We start from the raw sequence: 27,044 nt of genomic DNA on the forward strand, positions 1-27,044 counted from the left end.
ATGTTTTGGAAGATATTTGTACTGCAAATCTCTCTTTAAAATTCAGGTTGGCCAAGTAGTGGAGGTATCTTTGCATCAATTTTGCAGCGGTAGAAGAGGGTTTGTAAGCCCTGGAGAGAGACTTACAGTGAAGTGTCTGTATTTAGATGTGATAGTTAATAATTTGTGGAGGCACTGGTTTGTTTCTCGCATTCACTAAGGTGCTGGTTATTGAAAGATCTTGTTGTTAAGGTGCCGATGAATATGATGTTTATTTGGTTTTGCTGAAAATATCAGGTTGAATTTTATTTCCACTCAGGTGAGGTTGAATCCTCTCTGGAACACTCTTTCTTTGCATGAGGACAGTGATTGATGTAGTTCACATCAGCACAAATTGTGCGAGGTGGGAGGGCTGTGAGGCCGACAGATGAAGAGCTTTCCAAGACCGGTCAACCAAACCCCCACTGAAATGGTGGAACAGGAAGATGCACAGAGGCCGTGCTCTGCCTCATGAGTAAGCTGGCTCACTTCCCTAAATCCAGGCAAAGCCGGGTTTAAGCAATGCCCCACAGCTAGTTCTTGCAGCTACCCGGAATGGGTTACTCAATGTTTGCTGTAGTAGCACAGGGCTATTAAGGGAGGTGCAGGGTCACCAGTGGTGCTTTCTTCCCATTTGGCTCTTTGTGAAACCCTCCCAGGAGGCTGACACGGGGCTGGAGCAGGCAGGAGAACTCTTCCCTGGCCAGGATTGGAAAGCTGTTTGCTGCAGCACTTCTCTGCTGAGCCCCAGCTTCATTCTGCCTTTCACTGGCTTTTTTTTTTTTTTCTTCTACATAGCTGTGCCCTCATATCTGCTCACTTCTGTGGGATGGCTTTCTGTGCGTGGGTATTCTTCCCCTTCTCTCCCTTCCGTATTTCTCTGGTGAAATCAAATGGTAACTCTTTGAGAAGGGAGAGACCTATTCCTATGCCTTTGCATAGCCCAGAACTGGTGATAGATACCATGGCTGGCAGGCTCACCCCTCTCCTGCCACACACACAGAACATGGCTCAGTGGGACTTACAGTGATGTTCTATCCTCCAGTGCCTCTGCTTTTGCCTTCCGGAGCTATTGCTGGGCGATAAAACGCAGGTAGGTTTCAGATGACAGGTTTCTGGCCTGAGATGATGATCTGCCTGGAGTTTGTGGGAGTCTTGACTTTGGGCTGGCTCCCAGGAGCACCAGCGAGGTGTGCTGGCCTGAGCACCACCTCCCGGGGACCAGCCTCTGCTGGCAGCTCCCCCTCCCCAGAGAGGAGCTTCACTCCTGAAGGCTGGGACCCTCCAAGCGTGTCCTTTTTAGCTTGTGGAGGGCTCCTACCAGGACAGAGAATTACTGATGGTAGTAAGTGTATCTTCAGTGGGTTTCAGTTTGATTTGTAAGACTGCAGTGCAAATGGAGGCTTGCGCCAAGTTTTAGCCTGGTTATAATGCCACGTATTATTCCCTTACAATCCCTCCACCTCCACGTCTTTCTCACCTGGCTGCCTACCAGGTATTGGCAACGTGACTCACCATGAATGAAATGGGTTCCTGAGAAAAGCAGGCATATTCCCAGTTCTTGAGAAGCTTGTTCTGATACGCTGCTTTTCCTTTGCAGAAAACGCCGCAGCCTTGCCTTTTTTTTTTTTTTTTGCTTTTTCCTGATCAGTGTTAGTTCCTGTCATGTTTTGGGCTGGATTGGCCACTGAAACGAAGGACAGATGCTCTCCCCCACCTCTCTGTTTATAGAGAGGAAGGAGAGAGAGAGAGAGAGATAATTTTAGGGAAAAACTAAACTAATGAAATAATTACATAAAAGGTAAATAATGAAATACATACAATATACATAAAACCAGTATTGAGCTCCCAGGATGACGTCACTGGCAGGCCCTGGGAAAGTCCCAGACTGGACTTGGTGACAGACAGGAACTGGATTCCAGATCCAGATTCAGTAACGCATGGATCAGGATCAAAGGCAGAAAAACAAAGTCCTCCTCGGGTTCTGGCCATTGAAGAAAGAGAGCTGACCCTTTGATCCCTGAGCTTTATACTGAGCATGATGCAGATGGGATGGAATACCTCCTTGGCCAGTTTTGGGTCCCCTGTCCTGTCCCCTCCTCCCCGCAGGTGCAGCCCTTCTACACTTTTCTGCTTCCGACCCTCCAGCGGGGCAAATAACAGTGAGCTGCCCTTGGTTGTTATAGCAATAAGTGTAAGTAAGAGCCTCTCTGCATACCATCCCTTGGCACAAATTACCAATAATCAGGTTTTATCACTGAGAACGAACAGTGTCTCCATAACGTGCTGTTAATTTCAGAGAGTTCAGTTAGTTAGTAGAGGCTTAGCTAAAAAGTAAAATTACTGAACAGAAAATTGGTTCTGTTTGACCTCAAACCAAGACAGTTCCTTGGAAATACATGCCCATACGGAGTGGCTGTTGGCAAAGTCATCAGTCATAAGGTTTGTCATTGTCCTTGGAAAACTATCAATAACCACAGGATGGGGGTGGGACGAGTGCGGAGCAGGAGCTTGAGGACGTGGGGTCAAGTTCTTGGGGATGGAGGCAAGTTAGTTTAGGGTGAAGAAGGGGACAGGTTTCTAAACAACTTGTCTCTGCACCTTGCTTTAGGACCCTGCATTGTTAGGCAGGGTGTAAGGATGTCCAAGGGCTTATCCATTATGAGCTACTAATTTTATTTAAGAAAACAAATTCTTTTAGGTGTTGTATTCTAGCAGTGATGTGGCCAAAGGAACAAAGGGTGAGAGAACTAAATGAGGGGGTTGGTACTTCCAACCCTGCTCCCTAGTATTTACCTCTGACTGTGGAATTACGTGACAAAACTCCTCAGTGACGGAGACTGAGAGGACAGTTTCCTTTCTCCCAGCCACATCTGTTCTCCAGAGAGCTCCCTAGGGAGCATGATTTGTGCAGTTTGTATTCTAGCTCTGACAGAGGTGCTTCCAAAGGGTGTCATTTTTGCATACAGTTGCTTTTACAAAGAATAGGTGTTTTTGACTAAATCTCAGGGGAACTGCCCATGTGATGCACAGGCATGTATGTGCGCGCACACACACGCAGATCGTTTCCCTGCCTCTGCAGATTGCTGAGTACAAGGTCTACCCCAGGCTCCCACATGGTGATGTAGCATGATCACACATGACCCAGAATTTTAATTTTTTTCACGTCGCTGCTGTGACCGAGGCAACCGTGTCACGCCGTCAGCGCTGCATCAGCCCTGCAGCCCCGCTGACTGCGCTGCGGCGATGAGGTCGGAAGCCAAGTGACAGCTCAGCATGAACTTGCTGAGAATCGGAGCGATGAGAGCGATGAACCCGTCTGGTTTTCAGCTGCAGGACTGTCATCTCTCAGAACAGGTTGCTCCAAAGCAAAGAAAAAAAACCCAAAACCAGCTGAATGAAGAAGAGGGCACTTTCCAGGTACCTCATTAACACACCTAACCAAAGTCAAAGCTTGCTAAATTGCGGTACCTCGGTGTCTTTTCCCAGAGTAGTTAATAACAGCCACCGGCAGCACCACTGGTCTGCTGAGTCCTGACTATTCTCATTCCGTGACGAGCTGAGAAAGTGATGTCGAGAGGAACTTTACATCTCTGCTGTACTCTGGCCAAAGCTGCTTTGCTCCATTTGTCCCTTGTGCTGTCCTGCTTCCATCCTGTCCCTTCTGTGTCTTTCTACAACGTGGACATTCCCACACAGCCGCCTTCTACCCCTCCAGCAGGGCTGCAAGAAAAAAGAGAAGAAAAACTGGCTGCAGCCCTGCGTGAACAGAGCGGGGAACTGACTGCTGTGGCGCAATTAGCTGCACAGGGGGAGGAGCAGCCGTTTTCTTCTTTTTTTTTGCTCTTAGCCAGAATACTTCCTACAAAACTCCAGCCATCTGTGCAGGAGACTAAAATTTCTGTATTCTGAATGCAGAGAGGCAGTCGTTATGGCAAGAGTTGGTGCCAGCCTGTGACCTGCAGCTGGTCTTTGATAGAGGGACAACTGCGCTAAACTTGCCCTGTCCATGGAGCGTGGCAGGCATCCTAAAGAGCTCCTGGCCTGGCTCAGTGATGGATCAGCTGCTTCCGTGGTCCTGTCTGTGCTCCACTGCGTAAGAGCAGGATGTTCACACCACACAGCGTGGTGTTTGTCCTCTGCTTGAAGGTTACCGAGTTGGTGGCTAACATATCACTGGGACTTTCCTACTTGCTGCTCTTAGACATGGGGGAATTTGCCATAAGCTGAAGTGTTTGAGGTTGGCTGCTTCTCCCCAGCTCCGCCGCTGCTGGTTTCACTTGCAGTGAGCCACCCACACAGCAACAAGAATCGTAACAGGGTGAGAAAAGCACTGGACTGCCGCCTTCTGCGTGTAAAATTTCCACACACGGCTCACGGTTGTAACCAGTCCCTGGTTGTTGTCTTGATGTTCTAGAGTGTTGCTGTGAGGGCCAGGTCTGCACTGGCTGTGGTGGCCCTGAAGTTAGCGCTCTTGGCCTTGGTGAGTAGCCAGCAGAGGTCTCAGGGAGCTGGGGCAGGCTCATGCTGTGCTGCGGTCACAAACCAGTGCGTGTGTCTGACGGGCTCCGGGTTTGAAGGTTATGCAGGGCAGCTCATTGCTGGGTGATCTGCTCCCCAACTGCCTGCCTGAGGCGCTCCAGGAGCACACAGTATGCTCCTCCACAACATGAGGGAGGCAACGGAGCCATCAAGCACCTTGTTTCCTCCACAAGGGCAGGAATTGGGACCCGTAGCTTAACCTGTGCTACCTATTCCATGGCCTCATTCTGAGCTGTGCTGGGCCCTTGCAACAGACATTGTCACCTGGAAGCATCAGGAATTCTTTCCACTTCTGCTCAGGCCACCTTTGCGGTGCTTACGACTTGTCTTAAAAACCTCTAGCTGTGCTCCCCAGTGTGAAGGACCAACACATTCAACTGCTGTCCATATTGTCCTTACTTTGCATGCTATCTGCCATCGGTTTAGCTTCTTGCTGCTCCTAGCACATCACTTTCCAACTTCTGCAGGGTAAGGAGTGCAGAAACCAGGCTGTGCAGAGCTGGTCACAGAACAGGGGATCCAAGCAGCTTCCTTGTTTGAGCTGCAGCCTCACACCACAACCAAAGCCACCAGGGAGCACGGAATCCCCCAGCCCCTACATTTTGTGGGAACCACCTTCAGTCTCCTTCTCCTCTTGCGGAGCACTGTAAATGTTTACCAGTGCTGATTTGGGTGCAGATACGCTGATGTGACACAAATTCATCCCATTAGCCCCTGTGCCAATAACCCCACGTTTGGGCCTTTTTAGCCTCAAAAAAAAGAAGCTCCTGCCTTCTGCCACCTTACAATGAACTCCTACCAGCATCATAGCAAAGCCACAGCTTCACAAAACTTGGGCTGCCCCCGGAAAGTCTCACAAAGCCTTTTGGCTTCTCTACACAGAACTGTATTTTGAATTTTTGGAAGCGTTGGTTACTTTGGAGCAATCTGTTTCTGTGAAAGTCCTGTTTATCTCCAATGTTGTTAACATGCCCCAGTGTATCATAAGGTGCTTCTCATCCCTCTGTCTGTTTGTCCATCCTGCACCCCCATCCCACCTTTTCTCCTACAGACACGGTACCTCCCTGCCAGTGACATGAGAAGCCACAATCGTGTTTGGGATGGAGCCAGCAATGCTGCTGGAGCCTGTGGTCTGCCATGGGACCCATCATCTCCTGCAGCTCACTGCTTGCCACATGGAGGCAGCATGCGATGTGAGCCATGAGCTTGTGCTTTGAAAGTGCTTCCACAGTCAGAGGCTGGAAAGAGCTGGTGTGTTTTTCATGCTATTAAAGGTGCCAGAAGCTGCCCAAGGCAGACTCAACCACTGAACCCAGCCCCAGGTGAGGAAGGCCGGCTGGAAAAGCTTGTGGCCAGGGAGTGTGGGTGGGGCATGCTGATTTTTGGCAGCTGTGGTAAAACAGGAGGCTCAGGTGAGACTCTTGCCATAAATAGTTGTGTGCTAGCAGCAGAGTTCTGGTTTTGGTGCATCCCTGCGAGTGGAGATCTGGGGGCAAGCTGGTGGATGTTGGCTCTAGATGGATCAATTTCTGCCAACCTGCATGAAAGGCAGCAGGGAGTTCTGCTGACTCAGGTGAGCACTGTGGGAATGTGTGATGGAATTGCTGACTTTCTGTGGAGTCAGTGCTCTTTGGAAGCACAAACACGGAAGGTATGAGCTGGGCCCATTCTGAGAATGGCTGTGATGGGGGAGAATGAGACACATAAGCTGAACGGATGAGAAAAGGCTGATATTTAGTTGGTGAAGCTGCAGGAACCCAGCTGTGGGGCAGGGCTCAGACAAATACATGGAGGGAGGGTACTGCCTGTGGGCTGTGTGAGGGGGTCTGAGCTCTCAGGGGAGGGTGCTGTGGAGGCTGTCTTGGGGAGAGCATGCTTCCCTGTGGGTTGAATGTATACAGTGTAGTGAGGTATCTGGGAAGATGCTCTGGGCACGTTTTGCACGGTGCAGATGAGGGTGGTAGGTTTGAGCCTGAGCAGAGCTGCAGGTTTCTGTTCCAGATGGTCAGGGTGAGTTCACAGGCACAGTCATTCCTGTTTCTGTTTACCAGCATGTGTCTGGTGATTTCCGAAGAGAAGATACGTGCCTCTGTGTGATCCCCTTGGTGTGAGCAAGACGTACATAGTCACAGCTCTGTGAAGGTAAGCCCTTTTTCCTCTGGCAGGAGCCAAAGCAATGCCCTCCTATTACAGCCTTCATGCAGAACGGGTTCAGGCTTGATGCATGTTGAGGAAAACAAGAGGCTGAACCCAACGTTGGTGGCTAGGAAGAGATATCTGGCAGAGGCGGGAGGGCTGGGTGCTGGGTCTCTGTAGGTGGCACTCCGCATTCCCCAGGCGGAAAGCAACGCGCTCCCCTCCTCTGTGCAGCATCCTGTGGCAGCTCACAGGCTGCCAGCTCCGGGGCTTTGTTGTTTTTCAACCTGCTGCTTTGCTGACTAACACCTCCGCTTTCTGCCTGGCTCATTCATATTTTAACCCCATTTCCTGAGCTTTGAGGTGGTTTCTTCTATTGCTTTCCCTTCCAGGAGAATACTGTTACTCATGTCTCAGCTGTTCTGCCATTTTTTACTCATTACTTATCGTAATGTATGATTATCTTCCTCCTAAATGTCACCAGCCAGTAAAGATGCATTTGACCATAGAGTTATACCAGGTCTGTGTCTTTGACAATGCTGAGGATATTGCTTTAATTCCATTGTGACAGGAAGAAAATACAGAGGTAGTACTGTTTGTGTGGGGTTTTTTCCACGCATCATGAACTTGATAACTGCAAGTGTCACTAATTGTCTCTTCCAGAGGAAGGAATTGTCAGCTCTGATTGTTATTTCCTCTGAGTCTGTTTGTTCTTGCTAATAAATGCATACAGATCTTTCCTGTCTGCCAGTCGTGGCAAAATGCTTTTGTGTCATCAATAACTTTAGCAGAATTTCTCAAGCCTTTCCTGATGTGCCCTTCACACTCGCTGTTTGGTGAATGTTGCCACTGCAGGATGGGCTGAGTTTACAGCTGGATGAAAGTAGTTACTACTTCTCTTGAATCATCCTAAGTCCCTGGCAATTGAACTGCTTCTGATCTCCAAATGCTTTACCTTGGGGGCTGAGTTCAGCAGCCATGAAGCGCCATGGAACTTCAGGTGTAGAGGAACTCAGAGAATCTCTAGAGCTCTGTGCTCTTGGAGATGGTCACTGCATGCTGAGAGCACTGACCTGCTTTGCTCCATGCAGGAGGTGTCTCTGTGAGCTGTGCTCCAGGTGGCAACAAGTATCAGGGCTCCTAGAGATCCTGCATCATGGCTCCTCCCAGGCTGGATACGGTGGATGCAGCACCTCTCAGTCACGGAGAGAGATGTGGTGGGTCGTGCTGTGGTGGGCTTCCCAGGACTGAAGAGCTAGGTGTATGTTAAGTATTTGCTCTGCAGGGGTAAAACTATTTGTTCCTCTTCACATTGCAGCACTTGCACAGTTTCACATGTGCACATGCATGTATAGGCACAGTGTGAGGTGACAGAAGAAAATCCATCATTAAGTTGCAAGACATCTATGTGTGATGAGTGATTCCAGCCTTCTGACAGGCTTTTAGTGCCCCTCTGGGCTGTATGTTTCACCAGCAGTGAGCATCACAGAAAGGAAACTGTACACATCTGAATTCTAGCAGTCAGTGAAGGATAAACATTCTCAAATTAAAATTGACTGTCTTGGAAAAAACTTCCAGCTGCCACTGCTGCCCTCTCCTAGGGCTCATTACCTACCTTCAGTCCTACTGCTCTTCCCTGGTTTATTGTATAGAGACACCTCTGTGCTTCTTACTTACCCTGGGAAAAACAGATGGTTTGGACCACTCAGGCCAGGGCAGCTGTATCGTACTTTGACTAACCAGGTATAAGGGAAATTGTGGGTATGTGAGGACCTGTGAGGTCTGGGTAGGAGTTGGCCCCAAGTGGCCATGCCTCTGCTGGCCCAGGCTGTGCTGTGCCAAATCTCTGCATCTCCTCTTGCTGTGCAGTGGATGCAGTGGGCTCAACAGATCTTGGGGCTGAACGCAGAGCCCACTCACCCTTTTCCTCTTGCCCAAGGGTGCAAGGAGCATGCATTGCAGCCCCTTTGAAGGTATGTGGAGGTGAGTTGACCTATCCTCCCTCAGTGCCAGCCTTGCAATCGGCAGAGCCCCAGCCCAGACACAGGTTGCAGGCAGGAGATCAGGGTAGGGGTGAGCCCCCCCTCCTATGCAGGAGCCAGACCACCTCCCTGCTGTGGTCTGAGGGTTGGTGCTGTTGCCCTGGTCCCAGGGGCTGTTTTGGAGACAGCTGGAAGTAGAGTGCAGTGATATTTGACTGTCTCCGATGTGGTACACGCTGTACTATATAGTTGGGCTTAACCATTTAGTGTGTTGACACTGACGTCTCCCCGCTGCAGGCTCTAACTCCACCAGCCCCATTGTGACCTTTAATGTCTGAAGCTTGTGAATTTTTATCTGCTCTCCCACCTTTTTCTCACATAAGGGTAAGAGAGCAGAGCAATACAGTAATAAATGTGTGGGTGTTTGGACCCGAATTCATTGCCTCCTCTGCTCACCACATCCTTCTATCGGCACAGTAATTCTGATACAGTGGTGACGTCAACCACCATTTATCACTGTATATTCCAATACACTACAGCCCTTGGTCGTGCACAAGTAGGCTTTGCTCTTGCTCAGTGCTGATGAGATCCACCTGCTTTCCAGCTCCTGCGCACGCAGTGTCTGTACTCGCAGTAATGATCTAGCCCGGCCAGCCATGGACAGCCATTCAGCTGAAAGGACAGGGCAAGGTAATGTCCACCTTTACACCAATTTTCCCTGCTGCCAGTTTGTTACTGCTTCATATCTGTGACTTCACTGTAAATCTTTCTTATGGCTGACGTGGCCCTTGTGCCCCTGCTGTCATTACCTTTGGCCTCTACTGGACACCTAGAGAATCCTTCTGTCCCCCCGTTGCTTGAGCTTTGTGATTAGATGTCAGTACGTTGATAATGAACTTTCTTTCAAGAAGAAAGCTTGGGTTTGCATATAACTGGTGGACTGAGAGATTTCCACTGGTTTTTACTTGGGTGTAGCTGTGACATTTATTTTCTCATGCTTGGAAATACCAGATTTCATTATTATTATTATTAAACTGAGTTCTTAATTAGGCTTTTTTTCTGTGGAAGTTTTGTAAGTGCATTTCCTGGAGACACTTCACATTGTGAGCTTAGACCGCATCTATCTTTGGCAGCTCATAGCACCCTATTTCCAGATCCTTAACAAAAATAATCTTCTTAAATGTCTGTGTCTATATTGGTTCTATTTCCTATTCTCTGATATATTAAAACATTTACATGTGCACATCTATATGAATGGCTAATCAACTTTATTACTGTGCTCTCACACACTGTTCTTTAGGGTACTATAGAGTTTGCAGAAGTGGTGCTTTCATCTGTACAATGCTTGACATTTCATAAGAATTAAATAACTGTGTTTCAAGGATGCACGAAGGTGTCTCAGACATAGAAACTGAAATGAAATGGTACAAAGGACTTCTGTAATGTCAGACAGGGATTAAGTTCCTGCCTCTGCTCATTGCCCACTGACATTCTTCCCCACAAGTGAACAATCTCACGAGCAGGGTGCTGACAGATGGAAGAAAATGGGAAAGATGTGACAAATTGAGGGATGTAGGAAAGGTGGGGATCTCAATCATAGACTGGAATTCAGGTTTGCAGGGGACCTGACTGGAGGAAGCTTCAGAACAGGGGCTACTACACATCTCTGTGAAGCCAGGAGGTCTTCCAGCCATCAAAGACCACAGAGACACTGCTGCAGAGCTGCACCTTTCCCAGCTCTTCTGCACACACACCCATGACTTGGCATAACAACCTGGAGCACAGCCAGGAGGTCAAACACACATAGCACTGACACTTTCTCTGGTGCTCTCAGAGGCAGCAGTCCTTCCCCACCACACTGAGGCAGGAGAACTGTGTAAGAAGTGTTGGACTAATCTGTGGGTATTGGCAAGGGTAAGAGATGGGACAGTGGACTCTCAAGTGGGGAATTACTGTCTCCTTGCTTCACCTGTGTTAGGAGATCCTACTGCTTTTCTGTCTTATTTTTGCCACTGTGCTCTTATTTAGGAAGAATCTCTTTAGATTACAACCTTGTATGTTAGCTTCTCTCCAGCCTCTGTAATGGCAGCCTCCAATATCTCCATGAGCATCTTCCTGATGAGCTACCAGGGCTTGCTTTGACTTTTTCCTGTTCAGTCCTTTCTGTCCTACTGGATTGATTGTACTATTCTCTGAGCAGAGGAAGGAAAACAGGGAAGACACTTTTAAGAAACCACAGTCCAGTGGCTAAAAGCAGCAAAGACTTCTCTTGCATTGCTCTGCCCATTTAGGTAGGAAAGGGGGTAAAACGAGCGAGCTACAGAAATATCATGAACATGAAACAGTGAGGGCACTGCCATCTGGATTCTGAGGCAAGCAGTGGGTCTGCAGAGCTCTCTGAGGGCCCAACCCTTCCTTCCTCTGCTGAAGAAGAGGCACCGAGTTGCCTATCTTGGCCAAACAGGGTGGCCAAGATTGTGAAGTGTGACAGGCACAAAGCAAAGCGACGCTGAGATGGGGTTCTGCATCAGGGCACAGGACGAGATGGCACTAGTCCCTCCTGCCACCCAGAGCCTGTGCTTGGTTACAATCAGTGGGAGGACATGATGGCCTGAGGAAGAACAGCAGCAGCCCTGGAGACCATGCATGCTTTTCGGGTGGGAACAGGACCTCTTGGGCAGGTTTTTGGCATGCTGAGCTGGGGGGGAAACTCTGAATATTCAAAGTCCATCAAAATAGGTTCAACAATTTTGCTGGGAGAAGGATGATTTAAAAAGGCAGTGGATAATCACACGTATCATGTCCCTAGGGTTACTGTAGGGCTAGAGAACTCTAGGCCCCAGTGGTTGGTTTGTTTGGCACAGCTCTTCTGTTAAATGTGCTGCAGGGAACAGGAACCTCAACCCTAGGATGTCACGTGCAGGTGCTGCATCAGGAGACTGCCCACCTTGAGGGTCTCTTTTTGTGGTGCAGCCAGTCTCAGTGTGAAATTGGGTGAGCAGGTTTCAGATGGTGGGATAAGAGAGTGTCTTTCTCAAAGGAATGAGAATTTGGAGAAGAGCAGTGCAAGGATGAGCGGGAGCACAAGGTGGGGTTAGACAGTGGGCTGTGCCTTTGTAATCAGGGACTGCACCACCAGAAATAGTGTTAATGACAACAGTTATTATGCAGAGAAAACTTGGAGAACTGGGACCAGAAGGGTCAAGAAAGGGTATTTCCTCAAGGAAATGTATGATGTGGAAAGAAGGGCTGGAGTGTGGGGAAAGAGATTTTTCTCTCCTGCCACTCACAGCATGCAAGGAAGACCAGCAGGGTGCCTGGGGCTCCTCGCTGAGCTGGAGCATGTGCTTGATCTGCAGGACATGTTGGGCAGGAAAGGAGGGGCAGCAGCAGAATGGCTGCTCCCACCACAGGGCTGAGGTGCTACAGCCATGAGGTATTTGTGGCACCTCCTGAGCGAGCCCTGCTGATCTCATCTGGACACTCTGGTGCCTTGAGAGCAAGTCTCTGAGGTCTCACGTGGGGCTGCAGGGGCTTTTTGGTGGGTGCTAAATTTATTTTGCTTTCGTTATTTGAGTAAACCTGGGAAATTTTTAAACACCACAAATGTTCCCCTAGTGGGAGAGGCTGGTGTTCTCTCTGCTGAGTGACTGTCTGGGTGTTTGCTGCTGGTGGGGGAGGTACAGGCACACCAGGACCTGGGTCCTGCACCTGGGTTGGGGCAGCTCCCAGTAGCAATACAGGCTAGGGGATGAAGGGACAGAGAGCAGCCCTGCCAAGAAGGACTTTGGGGGTACTGATGGATGAAAAGCTGGGCATGAGCCTCCAATGTGCAAACACAGCCCAGAAAGCCAACTATATCAGGAGCTGCATCAAAACCAGCATGGCCAGCAGGTCAAGGGAGGTGATTCTGCCCCTCTGCTCCGCTCTGAGACCCCACCTGCAGCACTGGAGCCCTCAGCACAGGAAAGACATGGACCTGTTGGAGCAAGTCCACAGGAGGGCCATGAGGATGCTCAGAAGGCTGGAGCACCTCTGTTATAGGGACAGGTTGAGACAAGTGGGGTTGTTCAGCCTGGAGAAGAGAAGGTTCCGGGGAGACCTTATTATGGTCTTTCAATACTTAAAGGGAGTTTTTAAGAAAGAGAGGGACAGAGTTTTTAGTAGGGCCTGTTGCGATAGGACAAGGGGTAATGTTTTTAAACTAAAAGATGTAGAACCAGACTAGATATAAGGAAGAAATTTTTTACAAGGATGGTGGTGAAACACTGGCACAGGTTGCCCAGAGAGGTGGCAGGTGCCCCATCCCTGGAAGTGTTCAAGGTCAGGTTGGACAGGGCTCTGAGCAACGTGATCTAGTTGAGGATGGCCCTCATCATTGCAGGGGGGCTAAATGACCTTTAAAGGTCCCGTCCAACCCAAACAATTCTATGACCTGCACCAGGCCCTGACAGGAGCTCTGGGTATCTCTTGGTGGCTGCAGCTTCCTGCCCAGTCTTCACCCATACCACTTTTACAGATGCCTCTGTGCAGTCTCATGTAGAGGGTTTTGCAGAGCTCTGGGACTCTGCAGAGTCACTTCTGTGCACCTGACAATGTCACTGACAGTGTTGCTGCTCTGATGCATGGCATGTTGGCCCTCCCAGCTGTCTGTGCATCCTGCAACTTGCTGCCAACAGAATTATGTCCCAAAAATAATACAGATTGCTTCTCCAAAGTCTTGTCCCCCATGCAGCCTAGCCCATTTCCGATCAACTTGAGAAAACAGTGCTGAAATCTGTACTGGGTATCAACAGGCAATACTCTGCAGGGAGCTCATTTTAGGTCTTTCCGTGAACATCTGTGTGTTTCTGTAAGTGTTAAATACTGTGAAAACACAGCCTTAATGTGTTATGTGGCTTGAGGGCCTGGTCCTGGAGCAGGAGCTGTGGGCTGAACAGTCATTTGTATGTGATGCTGTTTCCTCATATTGTTGTAAACATCCTGCTTTCCTCTTCTCTGAAGTCTTTCCTGTAGGTTCTCTTCACCAAACTGCATCAGGACAGCCTTCCCCTGAAGTGAGGGCTGTACATCGTTCTCCTCTGTGCCACATGGGATGCTGTGGTTTTTTGTTTGTGTGTTCTTTGTCTCATCTGCCTTCCTGGAGTCCCTTAACTAGATATTCCATCCTTATTTAACCATGGGCAGGCCAAATCAATGAGTTCTCACAAGCCTTGCTCATACAAACCCACAGTGACATTCAATTTGACTAATTTACTGTACAGTTGTTTAAGCCACAGCAATGTTACTTCTCCTAGTTGCAAGCCATTTCTAGTTGCAGGAAACCAATGAAGAAAAAAAATGGGTTAGCATTTAACCCAAGTGCCTTCCTGTTGCATGGATAGACTGAGGCTGCAGTCCCTTTGCTGCTTTCTCTGTGCAAACGCTGCTGACAAGGAGCAGAGACCTCGCTGGCCTGGTTTATGGCCAGTTGGCAGGACTGTTGGTTATCCCCCCTTTTAGCCAGTGAGGTACAACATATATGAAAACTGAGATGACTTGCCTAATTCAGGCACTTTACTTCTAGACATCTAAATGAAAGAAAGATTAATTCCACCTCAGCCTTCAGCATATGGCTGAGCTGAGCTTTTAATTAGTTGGTTGGGCTTTTTTTTTAAACTTAGTTTGTTGGGTTTCTTTTTCCAGGACATCCAGTCAGAACCAACATGAGGAACAAACTGTGGCTCCAGAGTATTTCCTTCTTCCTTTTATTCCAGTACAGTAAGTTCTGAGAGATCTCTTCTGGGCTGTACACTCACAGGATTTATCTTGGTGGCTGTTGGTGTGGGATCTGCCAAGATGTGCATGGCACAGGGCTGCTGTGGGACAACAAGCAGAATATAAGGTACCAGGGGAGAGGGTTCCATGGGATGATTTATGGAAGAGGCTCCATGGACAGTAGAGGACAGATGCAAGAAGGTGTACAACTGAGCAGAGCTCAGCCAGACTGTGTATCACTCCAGGGAGCAGCACCAGTGGGGAGAGTTTGCCATAGAAAAGTTCTGGTGGCCAAGACCAGGATATGCCCAGGTGGTGGCAACAGACCAGCCAGGGACAGTGGAGTGAACATCTCTTGGCCTGAGCCCCTTTGCTCAGGACTGCACTGTGCAGAGTCACTCCCCATCTCTTGCTGGTTCCTCCCCACGGTGCAAGCTTTAGCTGACTCAGAGCTGACTTTCCGAACAGGTCAGCTGGGCAGAAAAAGGCAGTGACAACAGCGTCTGCAGGGAACAGGTGTGAGTTTAGCATCTTACACTCTGCTTCTAGGCAGAGCACTGGACCTGCTCCAAACCTAAATTAGCAGGAAAGATGAATGCAGAGTTGTATCTTCCTGCCATACACAACCATTGTGATGCCTGGTCTGACTTTTGTGTAACACAAGCCAGGGAATTACTGTGTACTGATTTCTGTTTGGACTCAACTAGGTCTTACTGTTAAAAGTATTTGATTTCTGTTTCTGAAGCTGCCGAGGATGGACAATTCATCCTAGATCTAACTGGATTTAGGACACATAATTATTCCCTTCCCAGTAAAAAACTGTCATCTTCTTAATTTTGTTACAGATTCTTGCCCAAAGATATACTTGCAGCTTACCAGCTACCTAGGAATAGTAGTCCATTTCACTGATTAACATAATAGCATAGAAGAATGCTAATTAGCAATGCCTATTAGCTTATTAATACTTGCTGCCCCCTCTAAAGGAAAGCAAGGCTTTTATAACCCCTTTTTTGTAGGAGAATAAGTATGTTGTTCAGTGTTCTGGAACAAATGGTGCTTGACAAGGGTCCTCAGAAGAGCCTATTGAGGGCTCAAAATGAAAAGTTACAACTTAATGAAAATTTTAGAACAAAATCCTGAAATCAGAGTGAAATTAAAAAGTCAAAGTGAAACAAAGTGAAGACCACATAATTTGAATCACCGTTTAATAAGCACATGTACGCCCCTGTGGCCAGTCTGTTGCAAGCATCCCCAGGTTTCTTCTGTCACCACCCTGACTCTTTTGCAGGGGGGTGGTTTTGTACACAAATCTGAGTGTTGCCCAGAGCTCACATAGGGAGAGCAGTGTGTGCTCTGATGCAACAGGACTAGAAAGGAGCTTTTGTGATGAGTGAAGTCAGTTGGGGAAAAAGGTTGGACTTTGTTTTCCTTTGAAGTTACTAGAATTAGGCTGCACCCTCCACTGGACGTGCCTGCTGTGCACTGTGGCTGTAAATGCAGAGACTACTTGTTTGTGAGGACTCTTGACCTGGAGGGTGGAACAGATGTTTCTGGTCCATCAATGCACACATTGTCTGCATTCCATGTTGATTATTCTCTGCAGAGAGCATTCTCTTTACCTGTAAAATCAGGCATTGTGGTTGTTGAGCATATCACGTAGGCCTGCTTTCATCTTGTGCAAATAACTCTTCTGAATGCAAAGCATGTTCAACACAGGGAAGGTAGGAAGCAGGGAGTGCAACTTCTCTAACCAGGCAAGCAGCAGAGTGACAAAGGGAGGTGAACTCCTGACATGGTTAGCATCAGAGGGCTTGGGTGCCTGATGGCTGTGAAGTAACATGCTCCCATCAGGTTGGGGGCAGCCCTGATGGTAGGAGAGGCCTCAAGCTTGACTTAAGCATGGGTGTAACAACCTTGAGATCTTCCCCTAGACAATGACAATTTTATTCTTATCAAAACCAGGTAGTAGTGTACAGGTGAGAGACACTGCACCTCCTGCAGGCCTTTCCTTGCTGGTTTTTCCAGTGTAGTAGCACTGGCTGATGCCAGCCTAAGATGCTGTCAGGAGAGGGCTCACCAGTGCAGACATTTCTCACTGTACTGCTGTCTTCCCTGCATTTCAAGGCAGGGAGATAACTTACATGCATTACGCCTAGAACAACAGTGCTTTTGTACAGCACACATCAGATATTGATATGTGAGCAGAGCTCCTGCAGAACAATTAGAAGGACATAAAAGCTGCTTTGTCACCACTTTCAAATTAGCTAATTTGTTCAATGGCCAGTGCAAATTCTAAATTGACTCTCAAGTTCACTTTCAAAGCCTGTTTCAGTTTAAGAAATTAATAAAGTTTGCCTATCACTTTAGTATCAGAATGATTTATGGAAATTATAATAACTACAAATTTTCTATTCTATTTTTTGCCAAAATTCTGTGAAAAGCTTATTTCGAGACTCTGGAATTGATGCTGCAGATATCAAACTGTAGAAAATAGTAAGGAAAGAGTATGATAAAGAATTACTAAAGTATCACTATTTTTAAATGTACAAAGTGCCATGTAGGTGTCATAAAATGAAAACTAGACTAGCAAAGAACAGTAACGGTGCCACTTCCTAAATTGAGTAAAATGTTTGAATATCCCACTGTTTCGGATTGGGTAATCATGCCTCTTATGTGCTGTGTAAGCTAGGACTCTTGCAGAAATAATATATGACTGTAGAAGAGGGGACAGATAAGTTTGAAAACTCAGTCAGAATCTGGGCATTTCCTGGTATTTTGGTATGTCATTCACTGCAACAGCATGTTTAATATGTTTTTTTGTTGGTATTTCTTTTTTGATGCTTATCTTGCTGTCAATGACTTGCCTTTCTGTAGAGATGGAACACATCTTACGCCCCAAGACTGGAGACTTTCAGGGGGGCTGGCAGAGAGAGGCTGTTCCCTTCAGTGGGAGCCCTGAGGGTGTGTGTAGGTTGATACAAACTTCTGCTTGCTTCATCATGGAAGCTGATGCTGTGTTTTCTCTTTCCAAACCTACAGCTACGTGTCATGAAAACCTCACTTGTTTTGTGGACTACGTGCAGACCCTGTCCTGTATCCTGAGAAACGACTTGGGTGCCAGTTCATATAACCTCACTGCAACATGGTACGTCTCAGTAGGATGAGCAAAGTGCGGTCAGCAGGAACTTCTAACATGGCTGTAGCACAGTGGTGTCCTTCTGTCCTCTTCGTTAGGTATAATTCTTGTTCTTGCCACCATGCCAATTTTTACACCCTCCAGCTGTCAACTGGCTTCTCCCCTGGCAAAGGATTCCTGGTTCCTGCACCCACTGACTGCACTGCTTCCACTGGCTGCTGCGCTGACCCTGGCTTCCTTGGCATTCTTTCCTCTCCTGCCCTGGGAACACCTTGCCCTTTGCTGCTGTTAACAGTGGACTTGTGTGTGCTGGCAGGGCTCATGTGGCATTGTCTGAGCCCCATGTGGCTGCTGTTCTGCCCCAGCAAGGAAGTGGCTGCAGTTCTGGGCTCTGCAGCTCTGCTGAGCACCTTTCCTTTCCACAAACACTTCAGTGTCACTTTCCTACTTCTCTTAAAGTTGCTAAGCTGAGCAAACAGAATGGGGAAAAAAAAAAAAACTGTCAAAGTTCAAAGATAAATTTTTATTTTAACGTGTTGCCTCTTTTTTTTTTTTCTTATTAATTTCTATGCCTGATGGTTCAGCAACAGATTAGTCCAACTACAGCATGTGGTAGATCTGGATTTGATTGTTTGTTTTGGTGGTTTTAGGGTTCCTGAGCAAGAACCAGAAAATATTGTGGCAGCCTGCCATCTCCTGCAATTCTCCAGGAACACCAGTCACACCGAATATACATGCACTGTGGACATGACAGCACTTCTGGCAGATCACAAAGTCCAGGTGGATGTTACAGAGACAGCTAATAGGCAGCATGTGATTTCCAAAGACTTTTGTATGGCAGAGAACAGTAAGTACAAAAATGGTGAATTCGATAAATGCCATCTGACCTGATGTCTGTCTGCCAGGATAGTCTGGGCAAGGAGTGAGTGTGGCAGCCAGTGTGGGGGGGTTATATTTGGTGTGCACTCATCTACATGGAAAACTGTGCTCTTATTATTGCTATTGTAAACTATAAAAACAGTTATGCTTGAGGCTGAGCTTAGAGCTAGCTTGGCCCAGCCTTTCCATGGGGAAATTCCTTTTCCCCGTGAAGCAGTAGAAGACAAATTTCCACCTTAGACCAATCTCATACCTATTCTATGCAAGTGTTTGTTCTTGGCTAGAATCTAAAGGGCAGGAGGAGTTGCTTTAATTGCAAATGCCACAAATGTCCTCCCAGGAGTGCCAGGAGGCTCTTGCAGTATACACCTGAACCAACATGACGTTATTGTGGGTGGCACAAAGTGTCCCAGACACAATGGTAGCGGCACTTCCCCTTTCTGTGGCAATTCCTAACCATTTCTTCTGCATGACAGGAAGAAAAGTGCAATCATATAGTTGCCTTGGTGGAATGCTGGTGTGTTCTGAGTTGTGCAGCACACTGTGAAGAAAAGGGGTTGTTAACCAGGCAGACAGGTACCATGCAGGCACATGAAAAGTATTTTTCTATTTGGATTCTTCTGAAACTAAACTTTACATGGGAAGTATCATCTTTTTGACAAATGCCATAACATTTCATGGAAGCCCCTTGCCTCCACTGACAGACCATAGATTGAGTAGTGGTACTTTGCATGTCTCCTAAATGTCTCCGTAGAGAGGCATCATAACTCAGTGACAGACCCCGCAGACTAGTGCTGGAGTTTGTGCATTACTGCTTTCTGATGTATGAATACACCCTGCAGGGAATATAAAACCTCATGTTTTAGGTATTTATGACACCAGTGTTGGCACTGGGTTTATGCAGTGCCCACTAGCCTCATTTTTTTCTGATGTCTCTGTTACACTGAGGGGTATTTCCCTAACTGTGAAAGTGACCATGACTATACAGAGCCCTCCTATGTCATGAGAAGATGCTCTGGTCCTTGCATCTCCCATGAGATATTAGCCCCTTATGCTATCTTCTCCTGCTCCTTAGGTGATAAGGAAGTTTAGAGACAGGCAGAGGGCATGTTCAGAGACATGTGGGCCTGACTTCACTATGCTGCTGTGGTGTGAGGTTCTGTGTATGGCTCAGGATTGCTCAACCTGGGAGACAGGAATGTTGTGGATGTTGTCCTGTGTAGGAGGGCCTACCTCTGCCAAGGCAATTTTCCTCCCTACTTGCTCTGCATTGCTGATGCCATGCTGAGCTATCTCTTGTCTCCAGTAATGTTATGAAGGGTAACACCATCCTGTTTTCCAGTAAAACCACAGCCTCCGTTCAATCTGACTGCTGTGCTCTCAGAGGGTTACAACATTTCTTGGGAAACCATCCACCAGAACTCTGCTTTCTACTTCTTGGATGGGGAGCTGGAATATCAGCTGCGTTACAAGAGAAGAACCGACACCTGGGAGGTGAGTGAGATGTCAGTTTACCATCAAGTGGGATGGACCAGCAAAGAGGAGGTCAGCACAACCAGGACAGGAGTGCTGGCGTGAAAGAAGGGTTTCATGATTTAGAAAAGGTGTCTCTCTGTTTGCCTGGACTGAAAACAGGCAAAACTGAAAAAATAATCAAGAAGTAGAAGCTATTAGAGAAGTACTAGATCCTGTGGGGAAGGCTCGTGGTTCATTTGTTTCTCATGTTGCCCTGCATGGAAGGATCCCCCAGGGCCTCATGCAGCTACTGACCAGCCAGAGCATGGCCTTGCAGAAACAGAGGAGATAACTTTGCAGAATTCCTCACTGTGCAGCAGTGAGGGTGATGTGGGAGCAGTCACTCCAGCCCTGAGTGTTTGGTGTTTAATCCCTCACAGACTCAGAAGACTAAAGCTATCCATGAAGATAGACGGACACTGGTAATCCTGCCATGGGAACTCCAGGCGAACACTGATTATGAGTTTCAAGTGAGAGCCAGACCCCGAGAAGACACTGGCTACCACGGAGTCTGGAGTGAATGGAGTCCTCCGCTGATATTGAAAACCAGCCCTGCCGGTACACACTACCAGCTCTCCTTGTTGGTCCAATGTCAGAGAATGCTTCCACATTGAAAACCAGCCCTGCCGGTACACACTTGTTGGTCCAATGTCAGAGAATGCTTCCAGAACTCTAACCAAATCTAATTAGAACAAATTCTAAATAGTCTAGTAAAGACAGGCACGTTTGACTTGCTTACTGAGCTCATGAACCCCAGGCCTGGGCTGATATGTGCTGTCTGTATTGACCTTCTCACTGTGCTGCAAAGCCCACCTTAAAGCGTGGTCCAGGGGAAGAGGGTTTGGTGGGGTTGGCTCTAGGTTTGGGTGCCATGGCAGGAGTGCAGCCTCTAGTTTCCTTTCCAGTGTCAAACATCCAGGGTCCCGCTTACAGCTTTCAGAAATGGGGGGAGATGTAGTTGAGGTGACTCCACTTCTGGAACTTTGTATTGCCTTCAGCTGAGAGGAGAGGGGATCTTGCTCTCAGGGGTAAGTTCTGTGTCTGGACTCTGATGTTTGGCCATGCTGGGCATGAGTGTTTCATTTGGTAGCCACCACTCCAGAGAGAGTGCACAATACCTCATGCATAGAAGTCCACTGGTGCATGTCATGGTGAGCAGAGGCTATGAACAGAACTCTAATCAAATCTAATTAGAACAAATTCTAAATAGTCTAGTAAAGACAGGCACGTTTGACTTGCTTACTGAGCTCATGAACCCCAGGCCTGGGCTGATATGTGCTGTCTGTATTGACCTTCTCACTGTGCTGCAAAGCCCACCTTAAAGCGTGGTCCAGGGGAAGAGGGTTTGGTGGGGTTGGCTCTAGGTTTGGGTGCCATGGCAGGAGTGCAGCCTCTAGTTTCCTTTCCAGTGTCAAACATCTAGGGTCCCGCTTACAGCTTTCAGAAATGGGGGGAGATGTAGTTGAGGTGACTCCACTTCTGGAACTTTGTATTGCCTTCAGCTGAGAGGAGAGGGGATCTTGCTCTCAGGGGTAAGTTCTGTGTCTGGACTCTGATGTTTGGCCATGCTGGGCATGAGTGTTTCATTTGGTAGCCACCACTCCAGAGAGAGTGCACAATACCTCATGCATAGAAGTCCACTGGTGCATGTCATGGTGAGCAGAGGCTATGAAAATAGGAAGTCTTTATTCAAATAGAGCAGGGCAGGATGGCTGTGGTCAATGTCAGCACCATGTGCTGAGCTTCCCTGCTCTTGCTGACCTGCAGCTCAAACTGAAGTATTACAAGGTGCTGTGGCAGCAAGGTCAGGCTCCATTTGCTGAGGGTTATCTGAGTTCTGGGTCTCAAAGGTGCTCCTTCCCATCACAAGCAGAGAGCAGCCAACAAGCACTCATCTAGTCAACACCTTTTCCTTTATATACCTCTGGCCAGCTGCACTCTTTTCACTTCATGTATCAGCCATCTGTGGAGGTGTCCCTAAACCAGGAGGAGTCAGAGGGGGGTCTTTGTAGCCGGGAGTTGTCCTGTCCCAAGCGTGTTGGCTGTTGGTCTGTGGTGCAGCCAGGCCAGAGGGCAGCTGAAGCATGGCTCCTTTCACTTATCCAGTCTTCTCCCAGCATCCACATTCAGACCTCATGTCTGGAGTGCTGGTCCCCAGGTGACAGCCTCCGTGTCCCTTAGAGAAAGTCTGGGGTAGAAATTGAGGGCGTCTTGTCACCATGTCCTGCTTATTGACTGGGGTAGAAATGCAAGGTGAGCCTGACTGACCCTGTCTCTTTCTCCAGCAGTGACACAGACATCAGGCATGGAATGGCTGCTGCTCTTTGGTGGTGTTGTGGCAATCGCTGCGTCAATCACAACCTTTCTGGCCAAACAGCGGAGGTAAGAATGCTTCAGGAAGCTGGAGTAGATGTTCACATGCAGCCTTCTTTGCATCTTGTATATCCATGCACAGACACAGCTGTGGGCCTGTGAGGGCCAGCAAAGTATGGTCCCCAGCTGGTATACTGCCAAGAGCTCCTTGCTTTCCTCTGGGGCCCTGTTGCCATCTAGCTGGTTGGGACAAGACAATGGCACACCCATGGGACACCCAGCTTCCTGGGCTGTTCTCCTGGCCCTGTCTGTGCTCAGCCGTTGCCAAATGAGAGCAGGCCCCGCCATGCTGGCTGGGGGTCTCTCTCCTTTTCAGAAGCTCCTGTGCCCTTGCAGAGGGATGTGGTGCCCGCTGGCACAGAGGAGGGCACCGGGCTGGCACAGCCCATGGCCACAGGAAAAGGCACATAGGGCAGAGTTCTGGCCTGCAGGTGCAGACCACGGGCCAGACCAGCCTGAGGGGAAATGCATTTCCAGCACTTAGTGATTTTCCAGGAAGGAAAAAACTGGAACACCATTCCTTAGCGTGAATATTGTGTGGGCAAGTCCTGAGGGCTGGGGCCCCACCTCCTGCGAGGCTCACAAGAAAGGCCATTAGATGGCTCTGAGAGAACAAGACATCCTTGGATCCTCAGCCACTTGCTAATTCACGAGGCCAATGAGGCTGGGTGGGTGATTTCAGCTGCTTGAATTGGATCCGGAGATCTGTAATGTGTGCTTAACCCCAAAGCCTTTGTCTTTTCTCTTCTAGCTTGTGGAAGAAGATTGCTTGCATCCCAGACCCGGCTCCCTTTTTCAAACCTCTTTACCTGGTGCATAATGGAGATTTCAAGGTATAAATGGGCTACACAAGAGAGTGGAGCACATGACAAAGCTAAACTAAGAGGCCCATCGTGCTATCCTGGGGAAGGGATTCTCGTTAGGATGGGGAGAGAGGGAAATCTATTTCAAGGGAATGCCAAACAGCTCCAGATATAAGGACCAGAGCTCTACAGTGCCTCTTCTGTGCCACAAAGGCCTTTGTCATGTCTGTGCTGCTTATTCCTTGTGGATGCTCTCTCAGTGGGTGAGCTGAGCTCCTTATATGACTTGTGAAGCCTAGGAACCTGAAGGGAGTGGACAAATGGATACTAGGACAGCAACTGGGGTTTTCCAAAGTTTTTCATTCTGGGTTTTTCATCCTGGAAAGCTGGCTAGAGCTTTGAGGGCAAATAACTGCTGTAGTGTCTCCCTATGGAGGAAGTGTGTAATTTTGCCTACCCCTCCCAAATTCTCTTCTCATTTAACGCCAGCCAAACTTGCTCACATGACGAAGTGGCTTGCAAAGACTACAGAGTTGGCTTGAGTTCTCATGATAAAAAAGTAAAAGAATGTTGAGCTTTCATAAATAATGGTTGTATTAAGCAGAAGAGCAACTCATAATGCCATTGTCAAACTGTAAAAGTGTTGGCATGTGAGTGCAGACAGCACTGCCTCTTCTGGAACAAGTTCCTGTTGTTACAGCAGTGCTAATCTGAGACACTTCAGTGTCTGCTTTTTGTTTCTGCTTTTTCTTAGACCCTCTGGATGTGGGACACCAGCTGGGCCCTAATGATCTTCATGTACTTTCCCACTGCTGCATGGCTTATGTTTGCAATTAGGTGAAGAAAATAGTCTTGGATGGGTGCTGTTCAAGCTGAAGCCTGCGGTGACTGTGTCACTCCCTTCCTGCCTTCCTCTTTCAGCCCTCTTATGGCTTCCCCTATCTGCACCAGAGGGGTACTTGCACCCTCTTGTGAGGCAGGTGGCACTTTCTTCAGGGAAAGGAACCAGGACCAGGTGGACTCAGTGTGGGAATCCCTGAGGGTCATGAACTACCACTCACAGTGGAAGTGTGTCTGCATGCCAAGAGCCATGCTCCTCTCAGGGTGAAGCCACAGGATTCTCTGTTCTGTGGGAATTATATTCTTGCTCGTTTCTAGTTGGGCTGTTCAGTGCTGCCAGGAAGGGAATGAGCCTCAGTTGCTCATAAAGCTGAGTTACTTCTTGATAAATTTGCAGATTAAAGCAGCAGTTGCCCACACAGCCACAGCACAAGATGTACAGGCAGGATGTCAAGAGGATGTGGTGACGTCACTAATATGTGAACAGACCCGTCATTTTTGGCTGGCAAGAAACCAATTGATGTAGGGCTCATTCAACTGCATCCTGCCTGCATCAAAGCAAGTGGTTAGGTTATGTCTGTGAATAGCGATCAGCAAATTACACTAGTAATGCTCTGCAAAAAAGAATCCTGGTTGGGTAAGAAGCAGTGAAAATGTTATAGGAAAAGTTAAGACATAACAACATTACTCTTGTGTGTATGTGGGTCCTTAGATTTATGTTGGGTGGGAATTTGCAAAGAACTGTCAAGAAGGACCAAGAAATATTCTGCCTACTCAATTCTAAGAAAAGGACTTCCTGCTGTTTCTTTAAATAGCCTTTTGTACCTTAGGTGCGTTTCTGTCCATTACAGTTCTAATAATAAGCTCTTTGTAGGTTGGGTTACAAATAAATTAAAATAGACTTGGTGTTTCCTGCTGTAATGAGGATTATTTTTTTCCTATGCTCTGTGTCAGAGGGTAATAAGCTGTGTCACACTGTTCTCTTCCCAAATACTTCGCTCATGTCTAGTTATGCTGAGTGCAGTTTGGGCAAGTGGCTCATAGGATTAAGGCAGTCTGACAGCTGTGGCAACACCCAGCTCTCATGCAGCACTGTCAGAAGCCTTCACAGTGTTTATGAAGTTCAGCTTTATTACCTATTTTATACACAGCAGAAAGTGGTGCACTTAGAGTCTTAACATGGCTTGGCCATTGGGCAAATGACAGGGAGCAGAACGAAGTCTCGAGTCTGTGCTATGCCCAGCCTCTGGACTGCAAAATCCTCTAGGAGAATTTACTGGCATCCATTAGTGGCACATGCTGAAAGTTTGCTGCGATCTGAGTGATTCGGTGACTTCTTCAAAAAGAACAGAAACTTATACTTTGTTCTTAGATCAGAGAAACCCAGAGATGCCTTTGCTTCCAGATTTGACTGAATGCTAAGAAGCTTGTGATCTAAAGATAACGCAGGGCAGAGGGAGAATGTAATACTAATGGTGATACAGAAGGGCAAGATTCAACGTGTGGCTGAGTCAGTGTTATCTGCAGCAGATAGTGGTTGCAGCTCTTTGAGGTCCCCATCCTCTGCTCACCCTTACTTTTTTCTTGCTTGTATACAGAAGATCGGGAGAAGACTTGCCCTGAGCCCTTCCCAGGGAACTGAGGTTCAGGAAGTGACAGAGCAGGGCTATGTCTGTGTTGGGTGCAGATGAAGCACACAGAAGGAGAAGCTGACCATCCTTCCCAAGAGAAGCAGTGTCTAGGACAAGAGGGCAGGGGAGACTTGGTGTCTTGGGTTAGGACCTCTGACTGGTGCATGAAGGAATGCTGCTGTGGTCAGTGACAGTCTTTGCAGCATAGAGAAAAGTGCAACACCACACAAACCTCTCAGGGCTCAATTATTTGAGTCAGTTCTCCTGCAGCTGCCTTTGTCTGGTAATAACAGGATCTCATACCTTGCTATTTTGGATGAGTCAGTGATTTTAGAGTTTGACTCTGCCTCTAAAAGCATTAGGAGCTTTGGTCATTTCTGTGGAACCTCAAACTTGATGATACTAACCTCTCTCTCTCTCCCCATCTCTCCCTGTATGTCCTTTTATGTAGAAGTGGGTTGGTGCATCCCATACGAAAATGACCCTCGATTTCTTTGAATGGGGACTTGTCCTTCCAGAAGTCCTAGAAGTTTACACCATGCGTCCTTCCAACAGCACCTCACAGGAGGAGTTACATGAGCTGAAGAAAGATCTGCCTTGCAAGCCCTGTGTGTCTTGCCTGACTGCCCCAGGTCAGGATAGCCAGTCCCTGCTGTCTAGTGTGAACAGTAGCAGTGGGACTCAGGACCAGTCATACGGGCATTTGTCCATTGATACTGTGACTGTGGCTGATGAATTTACACCTTGCAACTGCCAGTGCAACTGCAACCGTGTGTACAGAGGACATGAGCATACCAGTGAGGAAGATAGTGCTGGAGAAACTGGTTACCCCAAGGTTAACATTGATGATGAAGACAGAAAGCTATCTAGTGACTTGCATCTGGCTGACCTGAGTGCACAGGACAAAATACTTGCTTCAGGCTCCGTGTCCACAGACCATCTGAGGAGTACAAGTGTCCTAGCCCACCAGCAAGTAGAAAGGACTTTGGAAGGAGGGATGGGGAGCATCCTAGAAGCCCTTTGCTTGCAGCCTAATCAGTGGGATTTGGAAAATCCAGGTTCTCCTGATGGTGAAAGCGTTTCCTACAGTGAAGGCTCCTGTGACTTCTTCCCTCACATTGCAAGGCCTGGTGACAGTTACCCTATGATCTGTGTCGATTTGGACACTATTGACAGTGGCTTTGTGGACTCAGACTGTGGGAGTCCAGTTGACTGTGAATTTGAGCAAAACAATCAGACTAACTGTGGGTCCATCCCTCTGGAGCGGGAAGTGGAGGACTTTCCACGGAGCTATGTCAAGCAGTGGGTCTCCTGTCGCTCTGACAGCCCTGCTAATGAGACACAGACCGATTGAGGACTTGATGCCACCTTGCAGAGTGCAGGACCTTTTCTGTACTGTGCCAGGAGCAAAATGTTAGCAAAAGTCAGAAGA

At 47.9% G+C, this 27,044-nt stretch overlaps 1 protein-coding gene across 5 annotated transcripts; it reads left to right on the forward strand.

The window, feature by feature from the left end:
• Positions 1-3,273: 3,273 nt before the first annotated feature.
• IL21R (interleukin 21 receptor) lies at positions 3,274-27,044 on the forward strand. 5 transcript variants are annotated; one of them, XM_014936262.1, is made up of 10 exons: positions 5,761-5,882; positions 6,612-6,702; positions 14,364-14,438; positions 17,475-17,580; positions 18,222-18,418; positions 19,793-19,944; positions 20,346-20,523; positions 22,251-22,347; positions 23,090-23,171; positions 26,064-27,044. In XM_014936262.1, the coding sequence occupies exons 3-10, from the start codon at positions 14,384-14,386 to the stop codon at positions 26,964-26,966; spliced, it is 1,770 nt and encodes a 589-aa protein (XP_014791748.1). In that variant the 5' UTR covers positions 5,761-5,882; positions 6,612-6,702; positions 14,364-14,383; the 3' UTR covers positions 26,967-27,044. The 5 variants fall into 5 exon arrangements, with proteins under 5 accessions (XP_014791749.1, XP_014791748.1, XP_014791746.1 ...); XM_014936263.1 differs by lacking the exons at positions 5,761-5,882; positions 6,612-6,702 and adding an exon at positions 3,274-3,438; XM_014936260.1 differs by lacking the exon at positions 5,761-5,882 and having other exon boundaries at positions 6,455-6,702.

Source organism: Calidris pugnax, unplaced genomic scaffold (genome assembly GCF_001431845.1).
Source record: "Calidris pugnax isolate Ruff unplaced genomic scaffold, ASM143184v1 scaffold17, whole genome shotgun sequence".
Taxonomy (NCBI): domain Eukaryota; kingdom Metazoa; phylum Chordata; class Aves; order Charadriiformes; family Scolopacidae; genus Calidris; species Calidris pugnax.